Consider the following 21,093-nt stretch of genomic DNA (forward strand, 5'->3'; position numbering starts at 1 on the left):
ACATAACAGCAACCAGTGAAGTCGAATGACATTTATGAGCCGGTTCATATTTGTGAATTAAGGGTGTGTTCACACTTGTAGTTCGGTTCGGTTCGCTGGGTTTGTTTGGTCTGGACAAAACATTTAGTCCTGGTCCGCTTAGCGTTCACATTGGCATTTTAACACTGAACCTAAAGGCATAGGGATATGTTCACAGCCTGATTGGTCGGCTTTTACTACGTATATATTGCGACAACATCCCAAACGATGCTGTGTTCTGGGATAAATGCGCTCGTTGTATGTGCGTAGCTCCATATGATGGTATTTTGAGCAGCTGAGAACTCGTGAAGAGCTTATAAAATGTGTAAAAGTTTCAAAACAGCGCCAGGAATCCCTCCGTCACACACACATGAAGATCTGCAGCGAGGAGACGCGGTTCTGATGCCTGGACTGAACTGTGATGAGCAACATCACGACTATGATTCAAAGGAGCATTCTGTCCTTTTTAGAGTCGCATCTTGTGACATCATGCCCCATTTTTGGCTCGTGTTGCGTTCATATTTAATTCAAAACGCACCAGAGTTCGCTTGGAAGCGGGCCGAGACCCATCTCTCCGCACATCAGGTGGACCAAGACCCATTATAGTTTGGTGTCACCAGGGTTCTGACGGCAGCGTTCACACTTATTCAAATGAACCAAACTAACAGAGCAATCGCACCAGGGTTCGTTTTAATCGAACAAAACATGTCAAGTGTGAACACACTCTAGAAAACACTCAGCATAACCAGTGTAGTGCGATTCCTGAGCGTATAATCCTTCCTGTCGCTCACACAGAAGAGCATAGCGCTAGCAGCTTCTCATGGGTTCGATTCCCAGGCAATGCATGATTTGACCAACTGGCCACTTTGAATTCAGTGTAAGTTCTGCTAAATAATGGAAATATAAATGAGGTGTCGGTTCTTTTTGAGTGAATCAAAAACAAAAAATACACATGACCATTGTTGTCCGATTCCCGAAAGAATGAACCTTCTAGTTTATCCCATAGCATAGCAGCACCAGTGTCAATTTCCAGGCAATGCATGATTTGATCAAATGCACACCTTTAATGTTACTTCTGTCAAAAACATAAATGTAAATAAAAAGTTCTTTTTTAGTGAATCAAAAGCACTTATGATTCAGCAGCAGTGGTCAAAAAGACTTGCTTACTGATCTGCAAATGTGCTGATACTGCTTAAGAGTCACAGGATTTATACTTTCAGGGGAATCGGTCAATGCATGTATTACTTATAGTTATCTTTGCATATTACACTTTAACAAGGTGACATCAAAAACATTGCACACGTCCCCACAACAGCATTCATGTGCACAATCCAAACACAATTAAACATTTATTTTTAAACAAAATGATAAAACATGCATATGCACAGATTTTTCGTAAATGTGCGCACGATAAAATCAATGCCAATGTTCATAATTATAAAATTGGTCTTTGACGTGGAGAAGTGCTCAGCATCACGTCAGGGTCTGGGGCAGACGTACACACTTAGTATTTGGAAATCTGAGCAATTCTTGCCACTCGCAATTCTCAAGTAAAACCTTTAGAAATGATCGTAAGATCAAATGTAAGACGGTTTCTATGCAACATTGTATAAATGAGACCCTTTGGTGTCTCTAGAACAGCAACTGGTCCAGTCCTCCTGCATCATTTCCCAGGAACACACTCAGTCGGTTTGTGCTGCTCGTCCTGGGAGGAACAGTCGGGCCGATCTGCAGTGTGTCGCTCGTCCTGGGAGGAACAGTCGGGCCGATCTGCAGTGTGTCGCTCGTCCTGGGAGGAACAGTCGGGCCGATCTGCAGTGTGTCGCTCGTCCTGGGAGGAACAGTCGGGCCGATCTGCAGTGTGTCGCTCGTCCTGGGAGGAACAGTCGGGCCGATCTGCAGTGTGTCGCTCGTCCTGGGAGGAACAGTCGGGCCGATCTGCAGTGTGTCGCTCGTCCTGGGAGGAACAGTCGGGCCGATCTGCAGTGTGCTGCTCGTCCTGGGAGGAACAGTCGGGCCGATCTGCAGTGTGTCGCTCGTCCTGGGAGGAACAGTCGGGCCGATCTGCAGTGTGCTGCTCGTCCTGGGAGGAACAGTCGGGCCGATCTGCAGTGTGTCGCTCGTCCTGGGAGGAACAGTCGGGCCGATCTGCAGTGTGCTGCTCGTCCTGGGAGGAACAGTCGGGCCGATCTGCAGTGTGTCGCTCGTCCTGGGAGGAACAGTCGGGCCGATCTGCAGTGTGTCGCTCGTCCTGGGAGGAACAGTCGGGCCGATCTGCAGTGTGTCGGTGTTACAGACTCTCACTGGGCCAGTAATAATGAGCCCACTGAATTACATGATTGCACTCTGGAGGCTGCAGATTGACCAGGCTGTTGTTCTGCCTGTGCCAGTGCGTCTGGGCTTGTGTGCTAAAGGATCACAGCTTAACGAAATGTTTATTCAGAGGGGTCATATCATGAGCAATCCACTATTCACTGATCTCACGTAAAAGAGTTCATTGTAATTGAAAGTTCTACTAAAAACGACTTGTTCTGCTCTTCTGCAACTTTGTGATGTCAAACAGGTGAGTATCTGAAAACACCAGCATGCATTTACATTTTATATACAGTACAGGCCAAAAGTTTGGAAACATTAAAAATAGTCATGTTTTTGAAAGAAGTTTCTTCTGCTCATCAAGCCTGCATTTATTTGATCAAAAATACAGACAATAAAATGTAATATTTTGTGATATATTATTACAATTTAAAATAATTGGTTTTCAATTTATTATACTTTAAATTATCATTTATTTCTGTGATGCAAAGCTGAATTTTCAGCATCATTACTCCAGTCTTCAGTGTCACATGTGACATCCAGTCTATCACATGATCCTTTAGAAATCATTCTAATATTCTGATTTATTATGAGTGTTGGACACAGTTCTGCTGCCTAATATATTTGATGAATAAAAGGTTAAAAAGAACTGCATTTATTCAAAATAAAAAAATATTTTCTTATAATATAAATCTTCTTTACTATCACTTTTTATCAATTTAACACATCCTTGCTGAATAAAATTATTGATTTATTTAAAAAAATAAATTACTGACCCCAAATTACTGACCAGTAGTGTATATTGTTGTTACAAAAGATTTCTATTTTACTTTTTTTTTTTTTACTTTTTCTTCATCAAAGTATCCTAAAAAAGTATCACAGGTTATGAAAAAATATTAAGAAGCAGAACTGTTTCCAACTTTGATAATGAATCATTATATTAGAATGATTTCTAAAGGATCATGAGATAGACTGGATGTCACATGTGACACTGAAGACTGGAGTAATGATCCTGAAAATTCAGCTTTGCATCACAGAAATAAATGATAATTTAAAGTATAATAAATTGAAAACCAATTTTAAATTGTAATAATATATCACAATATTACATTTTTCTTTCTGTATTTTTGATCAAATAAATGCAGGCTTGATGAGCAGAAGAAACTTCTTTCAAAAACATTAAAAATAGTAATGTGTCCAAACCTCTGGCCTGTACTGTATAAACACAGTCAAACCAAATATTATTCAGACACCAGATTTAATTATTGGTATTTTTTTACAAGTGGGTGCAGAACACTATAGTTCATTTATGTAAGTGAGTATAGCAAACTAAAGTAAACCGTGACATGTTATACCCCAAAATTCTTCATACAGTGACCAGTAAAATGTGTAAAAATTTGGGACCAAAAATGATTCAGAAACTTGTGCATGTTTTGCTTAAGTGTTTTTTCTTTAATTGCTAATGCCACCTTTTTACACTAGCCTGACAAGCCAGACCCACATCAGGATGTTGGGTCTGGGAACACACCATTGGCAGGACTCAATCCGAGGGGCGGGATAAACGGTTCTCTTTCAAATTCCCTCGGCACGCAATAGGACAGCGCTACAACCAACCAGAGCGTTTCCCCACCAGCGGAGCTAACGTTAGTTGATAGATTAAACTTTTGCCGTATCCGGTCGGAAAACACATCTTCCTCTTTTAAGAATGACTTGAGTGCCGTTCTCTGCTTAAAAAAAGATTAACTCCAAGTCTTCCTGAGTCGTGGCCAAAGCCGATTGGAAAGACCGCTGTTCACCAGCAGCTCTTCTTTGTTTTCACCTAGCAGGGAATTCACACGGAACCGTCACAACTCTGCCGTCATTATGTTAACCCGCCCACCGACTCTATACACGATGTGATTGGCCTGACTAGAGTTTGGTTTTTCCACCTCGCAAGCCAACGGAGAGTTGCTAGACCACCCTGGCTGCAAATTACATTTGCTGTTAGGGTGCGTCTATATTTCTAGGCTACTTTTACACCACAGACTGAACAAAATTAAGCATTGCTTGGTAATTGGTTGATGTGAACTGGTATTTTCTAATTGTGCACTTAAATTTAACAGCTGGCAGATATTCAACCTAATTCATCTGTGAGACAGTCTAACAGAAGGATGGACAAAACCAGTGAAATATGAGAGTTCGTCATATTTTATTGCCATTTTCCTAAACTATAGCGAATAAACTGTGATAATGTGAGTAATGTTGAAGGTGTCTGAATACATTTTGGTTTGAATGTATATATATACATATAAAAAACACTCACTTTGTCTTTTGGCAAGGCCCAGTTTTCAGTTCGCAGTCCCGCCCATGAAAGCCTTCAGGACATAAGCAGTTATAATCCCCCGACTCACTCAAGACGCACGTCGCCCCGTTCTGACACGGCTGCTCTCTAGAGCACACGTAAATATCTGCGGAGACGAGAAGGTGTTGTCATGTCAGTCTGTTAATGCGTTTAACTCTTACGCTCATGAATAATGAATCACCTTTGTCACAGAATCTCCCCCCCCACCCGTCCATGCAGGTGCACTGCCAGGGCTGATGACAGGAGCCGTGAACACAGCCGGGCATTCGCACGCAGTCGTCACAGCGCGGGCCGCCCCACCCCGGGTCACACCTGACACACCGAGACAACAGGTAAATACTGTTCATCTGTGTACAGCAGGGGTTCCCAATCGACTGTCCTGCACAGGTCATCTCCAACCCTAATCAAACACACCTAAAGCAACCAATTATGGTCTTCAGGATCACTTGAAAACTAAAGGCAGGTGTGTTTGACTAGGGCTGGATTGAGCACCCCTGGTTTACAGTCTTCTAAAGCTCGCTGTGAGCGGGAACAAGCTTGCACAGGTCAAATATACTTTACCAACATAACACCTGAAAGTCACACACACGACCCCCTCATGAGTCGACTCACCTGCAGTCTCCGTTTTCAGCACACTTTCCGTGGCCAAGTTCACACGTGCAGTTACTGGCTGAGGGCGTTGGAGATGTTTCCACTGAGGGAAATGAAACTGAAGAGAAGCATACATGTTTATTGATCTTACTATACAGCAGTGTCTGTTGGCTAAAACTATCAAAAACGTTTTTTGTGTACATTTAATCATTTAGCAGACGCTTTTATCCAAAGCGACTTACAAACGAGGAGAGCAATAGAAGCAATTAAACTAACAACAGGACAACAATATGCAAGTGCTGTGACCCTTCCCAGTGTAGTCTAACGCAATTTTTTTTTAAAGATAGATACAGAATAGGAGAGAAAACAAAGTGTTAGTGTTAATGGATCAAGTGTTGCCATTAATGCTAACTTTATTTTCTCACTCTATATCTTTTTTTTTTTTTTTTACATATACCGTGTTAGACTAAACTAGAAATGAAATTGAATTGCCTTGGCAGCTAAAATACTGTATACGTATAAATTGAAGTGCTAAACTAAACCTGAAATGAAAATGTATTAAAGCTAAACAAATGATTAAAAAAAAATTAAAAAACAAAACAAAATGACAAAAATATTCATTTTGATGCAGTTGCTTAAAATCATATTGTCAAAAAGTGAGATGAAATTCTGATAGCTTGTAATGTAAATCAGTGAGATCTTTAAAACGTGAAATATTACTAACAATATGAAAGTAACTTTTTTTTGTTTTCCGATATAAAAATGTAATTCAAAATTTCACAGCAAAAAGACGTGACCCACAAATTGAAGGGGGTGTTTTCACAATTATACTAAAAGACCTTTTACTTGCTAAAAATAAGTATAAAATATCGGTCGTAGGGCAGAAGGCATGTAGTAGATTGTGTACAACATGTTTTTTCAGAAAGTTTTGATCATGTTGATAATTTAGAGGCCTAAGAAGTTTGTGTATCAAATATGATACAGTAGAATTTATAGGGTTAATAATCTGCATGTACTTTTGTATGAAAAGTGTTTTGATCTGGTACAGGAAGTGATCCACCCCTGATCTCCATCATCACCATCTCGACTGAGTGATTTAGCATTCTTGGCTGTGCTAATCCAGGATTGGGCTTTGCACTACGGTGGATGTTAGTGCAGGGTGTGTGTGTGTGTGTGTGTTGGGGGACGGCCAGCAAGCGCGTGTGTCTGTGGTGATGGGCACGAGGGGAGCGTGTGCGGTGGGAGGAGAGGAATGTGCTCATGTCTCCGCCCGTATGAGCTTTGCCCGAACATCACAAGAATTCACCATCGCCCAGAGCCCAACCCCTACATGCCTTCAAACCACCTCTGACATCACATGTCCTGAGAGAGGGATAGTCCTTTCACTAAACATGCTGAATTATTCCCTACAGCCTGGAAGATTTTAACAATTATTAATATGCAAATCACATGCACACTTCATTTTCCCCAGTCATCTGACATGCTGACTTAATCATTTGACTATTTCGGATAAGAGCTGGTATGTCAGACACAATACATGTGTAAGCTCATGTTCATTGACTGCTGCTGGAATGGGAAGCATTTTCCATGTAATCTGGCCAAGACCTGTATTCCTGGAAACACAGAGCTTTGAACAATGTGTGCCTGGCTTTCCTGTGCTATCAGTGCAACAGCTGAAAAGTACAAACTGATAACAGAGCAGCCCAAACAACAATATGAAGCGTAATCTCTTAAACATAGACAGCTGAAGGATTAGTTTAACATTTAAAATTCTCAAAATAATTCTTGTTCTACAGCTTTATGTGAAGTGAAGGGTAATTTTGTCCCTCTTGCTTGCAAAAAGACTTCCAAAAAAACTGAAAGCACATTAAAAATTATGATTTATTATGATTTTAAAGTTCCCCTGTGGTGAAAATCCAGCTTTTAATGTTGTTTATATGTCTATGTGGTGTTTTTAATATGCTTTAAGACAAACCATGTGTAAATTCTCCTTAAAACTGCAGTGAACCAAAGACAGTCTCAAGAACATGGTTTGAAACCGCTGGTGTTTCTGACGTCACAAACTACCTTGTAACTGCGGTGTATTTTTTATAGATAAGATTAATTATGTTACTAACCATGGAAATCTGACTTTAGATTTTAAACTTATGATAAACTTTTATCACACTTCCCATTTTTATGTCTGATGGTGACTAACTTTCCATTCCAGATCTAACAATAAAACAGAATAATTCTTACTTCCTTTTATTCAGGATGTGGCCACCAGACGAGCTTCCGATATGATCTAACCTTCTAACAAACTTTTGACTCAATGTAACCTTGGTCAAATGGAACTTTGAAAATGGACTCAATGTTCTGTTTATTTTGACTGTATTGTGAAATGATTGACTGAAATATTAACCCATTACAATGTTTTTGATATTTTGCTGATGTCACTAACAAAGGGTAATGAAGTTGTCGACGGAAGACGCAAAGAGCTAGAGTATAAGTTATTAAGTATCGATTTGTAGACGCGACAGATTTATTTATTAAGTGTCGATTTGTAGACGTCAACGTGTGATCGAGTGGATCTATGAGCTGGTGCTAGTGAGTGGAGCTAAGGCTCATTCGCATATTCATGGTCCGCATAAACTAAATGAGGTGTTGGTGTGGAAAGGAAGCAGATTTGCATGATTGCCAACCCGATCACACGGAAAAAACTTAACTATTTTACAAGGGGGCAATTTTGTATACATTTATTTGAATCATACAAAAACAAAAGATTTTTGGAAAAAGGTCACCATGAAGGACCACCCTTTAACATAACCTCTAATATGAACCTCATACTCTGATATCTCTGAGTTATTATGGTTGTAACAGAAATGTAAAGGCCTAATGTTAAGGCTAATGTTACAAGTAGTGTTCATTAAAACAATTTAAATATATATATTGTGGGCAACACTCATGATATTAAAAACCAAACATATTGAAAGAACAACTGGCCACAAATTTTGCTATGGAGTGGGTTCCCTGTCTAATTGCTGACGCTATGGGGACACGTCCTCGCGGAACCCGGTGTCTGAGAACCGTGTAACTTCACACTGATATCATTGGCCAACGCAGTATAAATAGTATAAACACAGAGTGCCCGAGAGTATACATAAGGCGCCTGCAAACTTTTTTTTTTTGCCCGTAAAGTCTTGTGTTTTTTGGTCTCCATGATTTAGACAACTCTTATGAAAAAGAAAGTTTATTCAAGTGTTCTATTAGTATACTTCTTTTAATCTAAAAATAAGAAAGTATAGGATACTTTCACTCTACTTTTTATGTACTTTTCAGAAATATACTTTATATACTTTTTAGAAGTATACTTAAAATTGCACTTTAATATACTTGACTTATACTGACAGATATGTATAAGTATATTTAGCCTATACTTGTACTCAATCTTTTGATCGAGATAAACTTAAAAGTATAATTAAGTATTCCAAGTATACTTGGCTTGTAGTTGTTTTTATTTTTTCGATTGAGTAGCCTATTAAATTCTTTTTTTCACATAGTTTTACATACTGTCTTATACACTTCCATTGGTTGAAAATATAAATTTATAAAGAAAACAGATGTTCCTAATTCTGAGTGTCTGAATTTTTGTGTAGGCTAGACCACTGGTAGTGTACACAGGATACTTCAAATCTACACTTTCCCTGCCATTGGCTGAAATTTCAGGCTATCCATGTTTTCACAGGTAGGGGGAGCTATTACACGTCTTCTGAAATAGTACAAAATCTTCAGATCAAAACACTGGTTAAGAAGAAGCAGGAACAAGTGATAGAAGATTGCTTATGCAAATGTAAAATAACGCAATCATCAAACATTAATCAGCATATATAACTGCCTAATGTTACCGAATGTAAGATATTTGATACAGGAACAACATTTCTGTTTGAATATTTAGTTCTAACCCTATCCCTACCAACAACATGTTCCAAAAATCAGAGAGAAATGATGAATAACAATGATGTAGCAGCACCAAACTCCGGTTATAAGACTAAACTTGACATAAACTGTAAACTTGTCCCTCGAATCTGATTGGTTGATTGGAATGTTGTTTCAGAATCAACAAAGATGTTGATCCAGAAACATGTTGCACTTGGTGAAATCAGGTTCAGTGTTGCTTATCAGGAGCTCATTGAGGCAGGAGAAAATTTGTCTTTGTGTCATGTGTGAAGAAAAAATGGCGACCACACAATTTCAGAGATGTGTCCCCCCGTGTCCATGTTTTATTACTCCTGGCAATGGACAAAAGCTCTGTGTTATTTGCTTAGGAGCGAGTTCAGACCTCAAGGGGGATGGATGGGGCTCACTGTGATCCTCTCTGTTTGAGAAAGTTCTGCTCCCACTTGGCCCTCTAATAATGATGTTTTATTAACAAAGTTTGGGAAAAGCATGTTCAAATTGCCCATCTAATCAGTTCGAGAGGAGCCTATACGTAGCCGACTCACCTATGTTCCTCGACAGTTTTCTGCATCCCTCCACATCCCCGTCTCCTTACACTCTCCTGATTACTATCCTAACCAGAGATATGGGGGAGTACTCTGGATTCGGGCCATATTCCAAGCTCGGAGCCCTCTTTTCGGACAACACGCCAAATACACATACTTTTTACTCTTGATTATTTGTAAGTGTGAACTCGTGAAACGATTGATGGGAGTCAAGCCTCTGACCCCCACGGCTCTGGCCCTGCATCAGCGTGGGGATCTCAGAAGGAGCTAGCGCTAGCTAAGGAGCTTAAAGTGGTCTCCCTCGCTTCTCCGGCTAGCTCTGCAGCTCTCGCCGGCCTGGAAGCCCTTGTAGCAGCTTCTTCTGGGTTGAAAGAGAGCAGTTTGCTTGCTTTGGTTCAGAAGAGCTAGAAATAGAGTCAGTGTCAGAATAACAACCAAGTCTGACACATCCCCCTCATTTGAAAGCCCTGCATATGATGAGCTATTAGATCTTGTGATATCTTCGTCATTGAAAGCTCCCGTTTTGCCATCCAAGCCGTGCCAGACAACATCTAGGCTGGTTGGCAAGTCATATGTGGTGGCAGGTCAGGCTGGTAAACCTGGACCAGAATGAGGGTCTATTTCCTGAGGCAGTTTCTTAACTGCACATAGTCACAGATCTGGCCCTCAGCGCCACTAAACAGGCAGCCCGTTCAATCAGCCAGTCCATGGTGGTGATGGAGAGGCATTTGTGGCTCAATCTGTCGGGCATCAGGGAGAGGGATAACCTTCTGGTCCATTTCCGGGAATGAGTTCCTGGAGAGGGGGAGTAGGGGGAAGAGACTCCGCGCTGGAAGGAAAACAGGCAATTGAGCCAGATAAAAATTGAACTTTCACCCCTCTATCTTTCCCTTCTCAGGAGGGTGTTGGAGCACAAGAGGTTGTTTAAAAAAAGAGGGAAGGAAGGTGTTAGGAGGTTGAGATTTATCATGTTACTGTCCAATAAAAAAAAAAGATAGAAAGAAACTGACTAGACAAGAGGGATGCACCCTCCCTGTGAGACTGGGTGAGTGGATGGAGAGTTATAATGCTGAAAAAACGTGTATAGTGCTCTCTGTTCTCCTCTCTGAGGTGAGATACTTGATGCATATGTATTTGGGTTTTAGAGTGGGATTTATCGTTTTTAGTGTCCCAGTTATTTCTGACCCGCAACAAGCTAAGCTGCAGCTGATGTGCGGAAGATTCAAGTTTGACTCTTCGAAAGAAACAAAAAAAGGACTTCTCCTTTTTCTTCTACTTCTCTGACTCTCCCCTGTGGGGGCTTATAAGGTAGAGACAGTTATTACCTACTCTCTCAGTTATGTTGGTGGCCTAAATAGGGCTATGCTCTCTTATGCACATCAGGAGCTTACTATACGGTAAGTATTAAGTGGACCATTTCGGAAAAATGCATCCAGCTCTCTCATCAGCTGCCCTCTTCAATCCTTCGGTTGGGTTTGTAAGAAGAGCTATGCACCTCATGAATATTTGTTGAGTTGAGCTTGACACTCAAGGCCTTTCCTCTCCAGTCTTTATCAGGACTTGAGATGGACCAGGCATGTTGATGTGGTCCAGACTGTGGTTTGGCCCATTTTCCCACCCTGTTAACCCTTCAGTGGGTATCAAAGCAGAGTTAAAAGAAGTAGACTTCTTTATTAGACCTGAGGAATCTGTCACCCTCTCCATTGTATTGTAAAAATATGTACGCAGGGCTGTGCTCTCCGACAGATATCCAGTGAGTGGAGCTGACAGGTGAATATATATTGTCACGTGTCTCCCTCCACCCATTCCGAGGAATAGGGGTTATGTTAGGGCTTATGCTCCCTTTCTAATGGGTAGAACAATATATTTGTCAGGTGCATGTTCAGTTCTGTTTGTGTTTTAGTTTTGTTTTCCCTGTGGGCTTGCCTGTCTGTGTTCCTAGTTAGTCTCCAGTGTGTGGTAATTTTAGTACCATTTACATGAAATCATTCAGCAGACGCTTTTATCCAAAGCGACTTACAAATGAGGAGAGCAATAGAAGCAAACAAAGCAACAACAGGGCAGCAATTTGCAAGTGCTGTGACCTGTCCCAGTTAGTCAAGCACAGTACATGTAGCAAGGTGTTTTTGTTTTGTTTGTTTTTTTAAATATATATAGAATAGTATGTGCTAGTATTAATGGGTCAAGTGTTTGCCTGGAGAAATAAATAAAATAGGATGGTAGATGTGGTGCTATGGACTTAGCTGAGGCAACGCCTACAGTCTCCCCTTATATCTCTGCTTTTAGGGGCTTCGGGCTGTCCAGTAGCTGGGCTCGGACTTGTCTAGTGGATGAGTCCCCGTTTCAGAAACGGTTGAGCATGGAGTTTGTGGTTTTATTTAACACCTGTAGCACTGAACTAGATGCGAACAGCAATGTGAGGTCATGGGATATACCCGCTTGGTCTTCGTTGAACCCTTCAATGCCCAGGAAAATGACAGGATCATGCTTGTGTAAGAGCTTTTTCATTGGTCAGCATGGCGTAGTGGGTATATACGTCTCAATAGTGTCAGCAACTGACATGGTGTAGAGTTCTTTTGAAAGGGAATGGCTTAGGGTTACGTATATAACACGGTTCCCTGAAAAGGGAACAAGACGCCGCGTCACGTTGCCATGTGTCAGGCATGCCTGCGTGTCTTCCTTCAGACAATCGAATCTGATGATCTGAATTGAAGCGTTGTCGTAAAAAAGATGCATCTTCAGCAGTTTCTTGAAAATGGCTAGAGACTCGTCAACTCGGCAGGTCATTCCACCTGCAGGTAACAGTCCAGGCAAGGGTCCGTGAAAGAGATTTTGTGCCTCTTTGAGATGGCACCACATGGCACCGTTCACTTGCAGAATGCACGCTTCTGGTTGGCACGTAGGTCTGGAGTAGTGAGTTTAAGTATCAGGGTGCAGAACCAGTGGTTGTTCTGTAGGCAAGCATCAGTGCCTTTAATTTGATGTGAGCGGCGATTGGCAACCAGTGCAAGTTTTTGAGTACCACACCTGTTCTGTTTTCCCTTGATTTTCCCTTGATTGCTCCCTTATGTATATAAGCATTTAGTTAATTCAGGTCCTTGTTCGGTATCATTATGTTGTAGTGGTTGTTCTGTTTAATGAGTTTGATTCCTGTATGTTTCCAAGTAAAGACTTATTGAATTTTCCGTTGCTGTGTGATTATTGCAGCCACTCAACTGTGACAATATTACATTTAAAAAAAAGTAGAGCTGTACAGTTGAAGGTTGAGGTGGTTGAGTCGTGAAGCGACCCACTCCCTAATCTGTCACCTTCTCCAGAATGGATGTTAAAGTAAGGCTATGCTCCTTTTTAGATCTGTAAGGTAGAGCCTACCCAGACAGTAACATAAGCATTATTATATATAAGCATTATTATAAGCAACATAAGTAGTTACAGGAACTTAGTTATAGGAACTGTCCACTTCTAAACAGTTCTATGAACTACTCTCCCCCAAACTCGGTTTTGCTGTTTGCATTCGCACTGGCCAAGTGGCCATAGGAACTGGTAGGAGGAATAAGGGAGTGACGCTTGTTGTTGCGACTTTTATTTTGACAGCGTGGCGGACCTTTATTTTGATGGCGCTGACAACGCCAGAGCAAACAATGCTCGCATTCTGTGTTCATTAGTTAGTGATCTATCTAACAGTACTGTTTAATATGTTATAATGCTGCTTTTCCACTGCATGGTACGGTACGGCTCGGTACGGTATGGCATGCTTTGGCGCTTTTCCACTGCATGGTACGGTACGGCTCGGTTCAGTACGGCTCACTTATGACGCATTTCCACTGCATGGTACGGCTCGCTTCGGCTCGCTTTAAATGGTACCACCTTTGTTGAGGTTCCAAGCGTACCGTACGGATACTAAAATGTGACATGAAAACACTGCAGATCACTGATTGGTCAGACAGAATCATCACTACCAGCGTCATTGTATTTACAACACGAGACACTAAACCCGCTAGATTTAAATAGCCAGTAGACAACAGCCAACACTGTAGCGCCTGTTTTAAAAGTATTTGCTTCAAAAAAAGAGTATATACTTAAAAAAAAGAAATGGCTGAGTCGTGGTCAGTGGACGAGGTGCAGACGTTCCTCTCGTTGGTTGCAGAGGAGCGGATGGGGAAACACGGAATGAAAAATTCGCATTTAATATGATGATGTCATGGCAGTAGAGACGGCAACTATAACGATCAGTCCCACCCACTTTGAAGCGGTACTAACTGCAGTGGAAAAGCAACCGAGCTAAAGCTAACCGAACCGTGCCGTACCGAGTCGAGTCGTACCACGCAGTGGAAAAGCGAAGCGAGCCGAACTGTTCCGCGCCGAGTCGAACCGTACCATGCAGTGGAAAAGCGCCATTAGATAGAACTGTTATACATAGAAAGTAGACAGTATATGAAAATAAGTTATTAGCCTATGCCGTGTGGTTGATGTCCAGTGTTGCAAGCCGAGCAGAAATATATTATCATGTTTGGCTTGGTCCCCTCTGTTGCATTGGATTTTCTCTTCAGCATAAAGGTTTAGAGGCCTATCTATCACTGCTTTCCATGTTTGTATAGTTAGTTTCTGGAGTAAATATATAATCTGTGTGTTTACATAGCTGTTTTAAAAATGGCAGGTGCTGGTGTTTTGCGTGCGTTCGGTCACGAGTAGTTCCTATAGTGCTGGTTTAGACCCTACTCTGAAGTAGGAGCTAAATTAGTTCCTCCAATACCCCTTTTCCACCAAGGCAGAGCTGGTGCTGGTTCGGAGCCAGAGCCTAGTTTCAAATCGGTTCTTTGTTTTTCCACCGCCAAAGCACCAGCTCCGAACCAGTAAAACTGGTTCTTAAGTAGCACCAAATCATTGCAGGGTCTAGAACGGAGCCAAGAAAGAACCGCTTGCGTCAGAGGCTGGGGGCGGGGTTACCGTGGCCAACAAGACTGAAGAGAAACTTGTGACCGCCATTTTCAAATAGCAGCTAGTCGAGCTAATAGCGGCTCGATTATAATATCCGTCTATGTAAGTTACGGCGAGCTGCACGAACGCGTTGGATTCGCCGTGATTGGATGCCGATTTATTTTCGCAAACCCATGAGCATCCATAGTTACGCAACGTCTATTATTGTTGATGCCTTGTTCGAGATGCATCGGAGCAGCGTGGACCGATCAGAGCTGCGGGAGTGTTTGGAGATCATACGACTCCTTGTGCTTTTTGATCGCTTTCGCAGTGCTTTGATTTCATGTGCTGATCGTTCTGCGAGAAGCCGATGCATCTCGAACAAGTCTGGTGTGTTTGTGTTTGGCGCTGCCGGACTAGCGTTGCTGGGCAACATGATACGTATGCAGTGACGTAAGATATAGCTCTGTTGTGGCTCTCTGGCCGGTGGAAACGCAAACCGGTTCGTCAGTCGAACCAACTCCGAACTGGCAATAGCTCTAGCTCTGAACCAGCACCCGGTTCTTGTTGGTGGAAAAGGGGTATAAATGGAGTTCCTAGAACTAAAATCATTCCTAGTCGGCGTGTTCGCACCACAGGAACATCCGGGTACTTTAGCCAATAGTTCTAGGAACTGTGAAAGGGTTCCTCCGGTCGGAAAGCGGCTATTGTGTCGGCCCAGATCCGGCCCACATCTGGTACACATAGATTTCACACGGCCCAGATGTGGGTCGGATCTGCGGCGACACTATGTTGCTGTCTGGGTAGCAGACATAGTCTGTCGCACCCCCACCCCCCGAAAGGAATCCATTGGGGGATGTTGCCCCCTGGCAGGCACCTTAGCATGATTACTCTTTGGTTGAATAGGAAATGCTAGTGCTGACAGATGGAACTATGATAAAACATCACCCTCGTCTGTCAGCCTCCCTCGTTCATAACTGGATGTTGAAGTAGGATGGAGCTCCCTGGTGGCCCAGCTTCTTATCTCACCTTCCCCCATCCTCTTTGGCGGGGTAATTAACCAAGGATACAGACATCCACCTTAGGTTGTGCCTGACAGATAATCTGTCGCCCTCCCCAGTTCATCGACTGGGAGTTAAAGTAGGTTGGAGCTCCTTGGCAGGGACTGGCATGAGTTGAATCTTGGTGGTGGGACAAAAAAAAAAAAAACATTATCTCGCTTGTCATCCTCCCCAGTTGTCAATCTGGGTAGTGAAGCAGGATAATGCTCCTTGTGTACAGATTTGCCCCATCATAACAGACTACGCAAAGGTTAGAGAAGGGCTTGAGAGTTGCATGGGTGCTCCAGGGTACCCGTTGTGCCCTCCATTGCCCAGGAAAATGACTGGATTGTGATTGTGTAAGAGATTTTTCAGCACATAACCAGGCATTGGTCAGCATGGCGTAGTGGGTATTAACGTCCCCATAGTGTCAGCAACTGATGTGGTGTAGAGTTTCCTTGAAAGGGAACGTCTTAGGGTTACGTATGTAACCCGGTTCCCTGAGAAGGAAACAAGACGCGCGTCACGTTACCATGCTTTTTAGGGCATGGCTGCATGCCTTCCTTCAGACAAACTGAATCTGATGACGTGTTTGTGTATTTATACGCAGCAGAAACTTACGCGCCGTCACGTTCCCTTCTCAGGGAACCTGGTTACACACGTAACCCTAAGACGATTTCTCTCACCAGTGAGCTAGGGAGAAAGTGAGGAGCGGTAAGCTTAGAGATGGAAGATTTGCAACATCAAAAGCGGAATGTTTGCTGTGCATAATTCAATATTCACACTTAAAGCAATTTTCTTATTATCTTAAGTAGAATGTCTAAAGTGGACTATCGAAATAAAGTGTCACCGAACATTCTTATAACATTATTAATGATTGATATGTGTTCACATGATGTTGAGAGAAATTAAATGTTCTTAGAAAAACGTTTTAGAACATCTTTTTTTTTATGTTATTTGCACTTGACGAATGTTAACATTAACCTCTTGGAATATTACAAATAAACGTTAAAAAATATTATATTAAGAGTAAAAGTAAGGTTAGGAAAATGCTTTACAAACAACATTCTAATCATGACAAGAAAACCGGACCTTTTAATGTTTTAGAAATATTGTAAATTACTGGTCCCATGCACAATGTTTTTAAAGCATAAAGGTGTTAGCTGGGTAGTGTGTTCAAAACGTGCAACGAATAACTAGGACTGGGAGTTGTTTGAAATCAGGATGGACACCGTGAATACTGGATACATCATACACAATAAACAGTTTTAAAGAGAGAATGAGTATGGGTGTGACAGCAAACAGAAGTCAGATGATCTCAGAGTGCTGACAGACAGATGTGGTGCAAACAACCTTCTCTTACATGCTGTACAAATTCCAGGAGCCTATTCTAGAAAAGCATCCGGGTCTGTAGCGTGTGTAAATATTTGTGATCACAATGGTTTCAAAATGATGTGATACATCAATAAATCTGAAATTTGCTCACGATTCAGTTCAGTTAGATTTTTCTATGATTTAAAAAAAAATCGGCTGGAGGCTATTTTTCCAGAAAACTGTGACAACTAATATTTACAACTAAAAGAAGCGACACTACTATCACAATATTCAGAAGTGTGACAGTAGTTCAGCGTTTTTTTTAGTTTTTTTATTAAGTCGTGGTGCAGTGTAACAAAATGCTGCATCACTGTCACACATGCATTAAATCTGCAGCTGTACAGATAAGAGAATTGAGGTAATAAACAAACACCTTCTCCTAGAACATCCTCTCTTATTGGAAAATCTGATTCATTTTAGTGAGTTGATTTGGTGAATTTTAACAACTGTACAAGAAAGAAAGAAAGAAAGAAAGAAAGAAAGAAAGAAAGAAAGAAAGGTCAAGATGTGCCAAGATGTGTATTTTGCATAAGATATAATAATAATGTAATAATAATAATAATGCATAATACTTTATATACTATTAGAGAAATTAAGACCAGCTGAATTATACAGTTCTTCTGTTTTGCTTGCTCTGTAATGGTTAAAAAAAAATCGAGGTAAAATTCACCCCAAAATAAAAGTTTTATTTTTAATTTTTTAATTTATTTTTTTGTTCAAACAAAATTAAGCCTACTTTAGGGCCCTTGAGATATGTTTGGCATTGTGACATTTTATTTTATTATTTTACCCACAAAATTCGTTTGGAGTTCGTTTTGGGAGTTTGAAACAGCGTGCCAAAGTGAACTTTCCGGAAAAGTTCGCTTCTGCTGGTAAACACGTTTGTGCTACCATTGGTCCGTGGCGATTACGTAATAAGTAGGTGTGCGGCGGAGGCTCCGCCTTCTTTCACGTGGAAATCTTTTACAGTTCCTTTCTTCTCACGAGTCTGTTGCGATCAGACGTCCATGAGTGAAAACATGAACACACTGGAGGAGCTGCTTTACAGTAGAAAATGAAGTTGTACTTGATGAAACGAGACATTGACACTTTTCATGTTTAATACAGTAAAGCTGCTTGATTTTAGGCAATCTATTGTATAACGTGCTATATGAATAAACGTGACGTGACTTTACTAGGGTGCCTGAATTGCAGAGCTCATGCAAACATATCCAATAGTGCATAGTCCAATAGTGCCAGTCGGAGGAGCTCGTTCCACATGTTTTTAACCCACTCATAGGGGGATATCACGATAAAACAGCGTCTTTTCAGTTTCGAGTCGACTAGTTGCCTAGTTGTATAATTTCTTCCGACACTGCCCTCTGTAACCGGTAGGTGTGGCTTGGGAGTGGCCTCGTAGAGTAGCGAAGCAAGTGCCTTCTGGGAGTTGTTGTCTTTCATCCACATGAGCCAAAAATACATTTTCTGTCTTTTCTCAGTCTAGAAGGCACCAACTTCTAAAATAATTTCACATTTCTACTACATAATTTACCCAGTTTAAATGCACATTCAACTTTCCAGCGGTGAAATATCCCTTTAACTGTCATGAAAATAATATCACAATGCAAGAACAATTGTAATCTATTGTCCTCTTGATTTGGGGGTGAAATATGACCTGGACGTGTTCTTGACAGGTTTCATGAGATTCACGCAGACACCTGCTGAGTTGATCTGTGTTGTTCTGATTCAGCGGGGATTGATTTAGGCTGAAGAAGGAGGTATGATCTGCCAATGGGCCATAGTGATCATTTCAGTTGTTAACAATGGGGTTGAGTGCTTTATAATAGTAGCGTGACAGGTGTTGTGACTGTCTCCATCCTCCGGTCTCTGTGGCTCACCTCATGGGTCCTCAAACAGAAACCACAGTGAGTGGGATCACTGAATGCCAAAACCACAGTGATCTAAATTTATTCCAACCATGAAACCCTATATTCCCTCTCCAGAACCCCTGTGGCTATGCGCAGCGCCCTGGTGCCAGTGAAACATGCAGGTATGGGTTTCCCTTTGGTTTTAAAGCGTACGCATGTGTGACTAAGATCTCATTGGGAAGCAGGTGGAGTGAAATAGAAAGCTGGTCGGACAGTGTCTGAACGAGCTGAGGAATAGGTAACTAGATCCATGTGAACCCAACGATCATTCAGACTCAGTATCCACTCACCCGTTTGCACTGCTAGAAAAACATTTTGCCAGGACAGACAAGCGAGGACGGATTATTAGAGAGCCTCTGGAGCACCAGTGTTATTCAACACAGGCTCATTGGAAAAACATGCCTCTACCTCTACCTTTTTGCAAAACTGCAAAACCGTACCTATACAGGGACAGGGAGATACAGGGTGAATTCACGGCAGTTTCCAGCTAATAAAAAAACTCACTAACACCACTGGCAGTAAAACACGAAACAACTTGATAAACATCTTGAACTGATTGTGGGGCATATCGATTAATAAAGACTTATTTTCTTGCATTTCCTTGCAAAATACTATAATATGACCTAACCTTAACCGAAACTAGTAGCTTTTGAAGTTTTGCATTACATATTCAGCTCCATATGTTTGGCTTTTCTGATGTATTCAGGGTTCCCGCAGGGTTATGACAAAGTAGCAAAAAAGTATCGAGTCGTAGCCTAGGGGTCTCCAACACGTCGCTCGCGAGCTACCAGTAGCTCGTGGCCTTATTTGAGGTAGCTCGCCAACAAGCCGTTCACGCATCTTTTGCGCGCTCACGTTCGTTCAAATGTAGGCATAATTGAAGCGACGCGCTCAGTTTTTTTTCTAGGCGCAGCGAGATAAAAAAAAATCTCAACTCTTCAGAATGCCGCAAACGCACCGCAGGTCATGTGACAAGAACCAACCAATCAGCTTCGCCTTTCCGTAACAACATTGAAAGCTCAGTCAACAGGAAGGATGGGGGTGCACCCAAACCTACGGGTGTTTTTCTCTTCTCCGTAAATAAATCTTGTTGCAGAGCTACAGCAAGCGTTTTTCGTGGTGGAAATCCATTAGCCACTGAAACTTATTTGTCATTGTGGAGAGCGCGCAGTGCATGGCATTAGCAAGCGTCCCACAGCCACGGGAAAATCGGACCGAATTTTACTATTAAAAAAAGATAAGCTAAAGTGCATTGTAAATGTCAGTAATTTATCTTTTTTGACTCTTTCTTTTTATAAAAAATGATTTAAAGTCTGAAAAAAGTCACAAAAAAGTAAGTCTATAAAAAACATTTTTGCCAAAACTTTATTTGAACTTGTACATGTTAGTAGATAACATGTTGCAAGACACTTTTAAAATCTGCCTATCATTTTTAATGGTATTATTTTAATGTTTATGTAAACAAAAAGTGCATATTGATGCTAATTTTATTTGTTATTTGCTGGTTTTCGACAAAAAACTTGGTGAATTGATTTCATTGTGTAGTATTAGTACTTTTTGAACAGGATTCTGTGATAACCGTGATCATTTTTGTCACTAATTTGCCATTTCATCTCTAGTTATGATCAACTATGATCAACTAAAATCAACTAATTATGTGTTTTTTACAGTAAAATATGCGAAGTACAATTTTCAATAAAAAAATTATATCTGATTCTGTTCTTTTCTCTGACACACTATGTTGGGTGTGGAAGGTTACTAATGTGATTGCTTTATCTGTAAATTAAATCAATGCTTTTTCAATTACTGAATTCATTGAAATAAAATGAATTCTTTGATTTGAATTTTTTTTTTGGGCAATGCAGGTCTTCAATTTCAATCTTTATGGTCTTAAAATGTCTTAAAAAGGTCTTAAATTTGACTTACTGAAACCTGCAAGAACCCTGTGTATTAAACTTGCTCAGTATTTCACCTGGTACACTTGCGATGTGGAGCGCCTGAATATGAGGTCTGCGAAACACGAGTCACGAAAGAGCTCAAGTACTGCAAGAAGCAGCTATAGTGTCACGGCTGCTTCAGAAAACTCGTTTTTATCTCACATTTGCTAACAG

At 41.2% G+C, this 21,093-nt stretch overlaps 1 protein-coding gene across 2 annotated transcripts in view; it reads right to left on the bottom strand.

The window, feature by feature from the left end:
* dlk2 (delta-like 2 homolog) overlaps positions 1-21,093 on the bottom strand; it is a 36,899-nt gene that overhangs the window by 2,450 nt on the left and 13,356 nt on the right. For both annotated transcript variants that reach the window (XM_082154642.1, XM_082154641.1), the window contains exons 3-5: positions 5,285-5,381; positions 4,854-4,984; positions 4,634-4,778 (exon numbers count right to left, since the gene is read on the bottom strand). In XM_082154642.1, the coding sequence (XP_082010768.1) occupies positions 4,634-4,778; positions 4,854-4,984; positions 5,285-5,381 (373 nt within the window). The remainder of the gene's footprint in view (positions 1-4,633; positions 4,779-4,853; positions 4,985-5,284; positions 5,382-21,093) is intronic.

Source organism: Leuciscus leuciscus (assembly GCF_965113295.1).
Source record: "Leuciscus leuciscus genome assembly, chromosome: 22".
Lineage (NCBI taxonomy): Eukaryota > Metazoa > Chordata > Actinopteri > Cypriniformes > Leuciscidae > Leuciscus > Leuciscus leuciscus.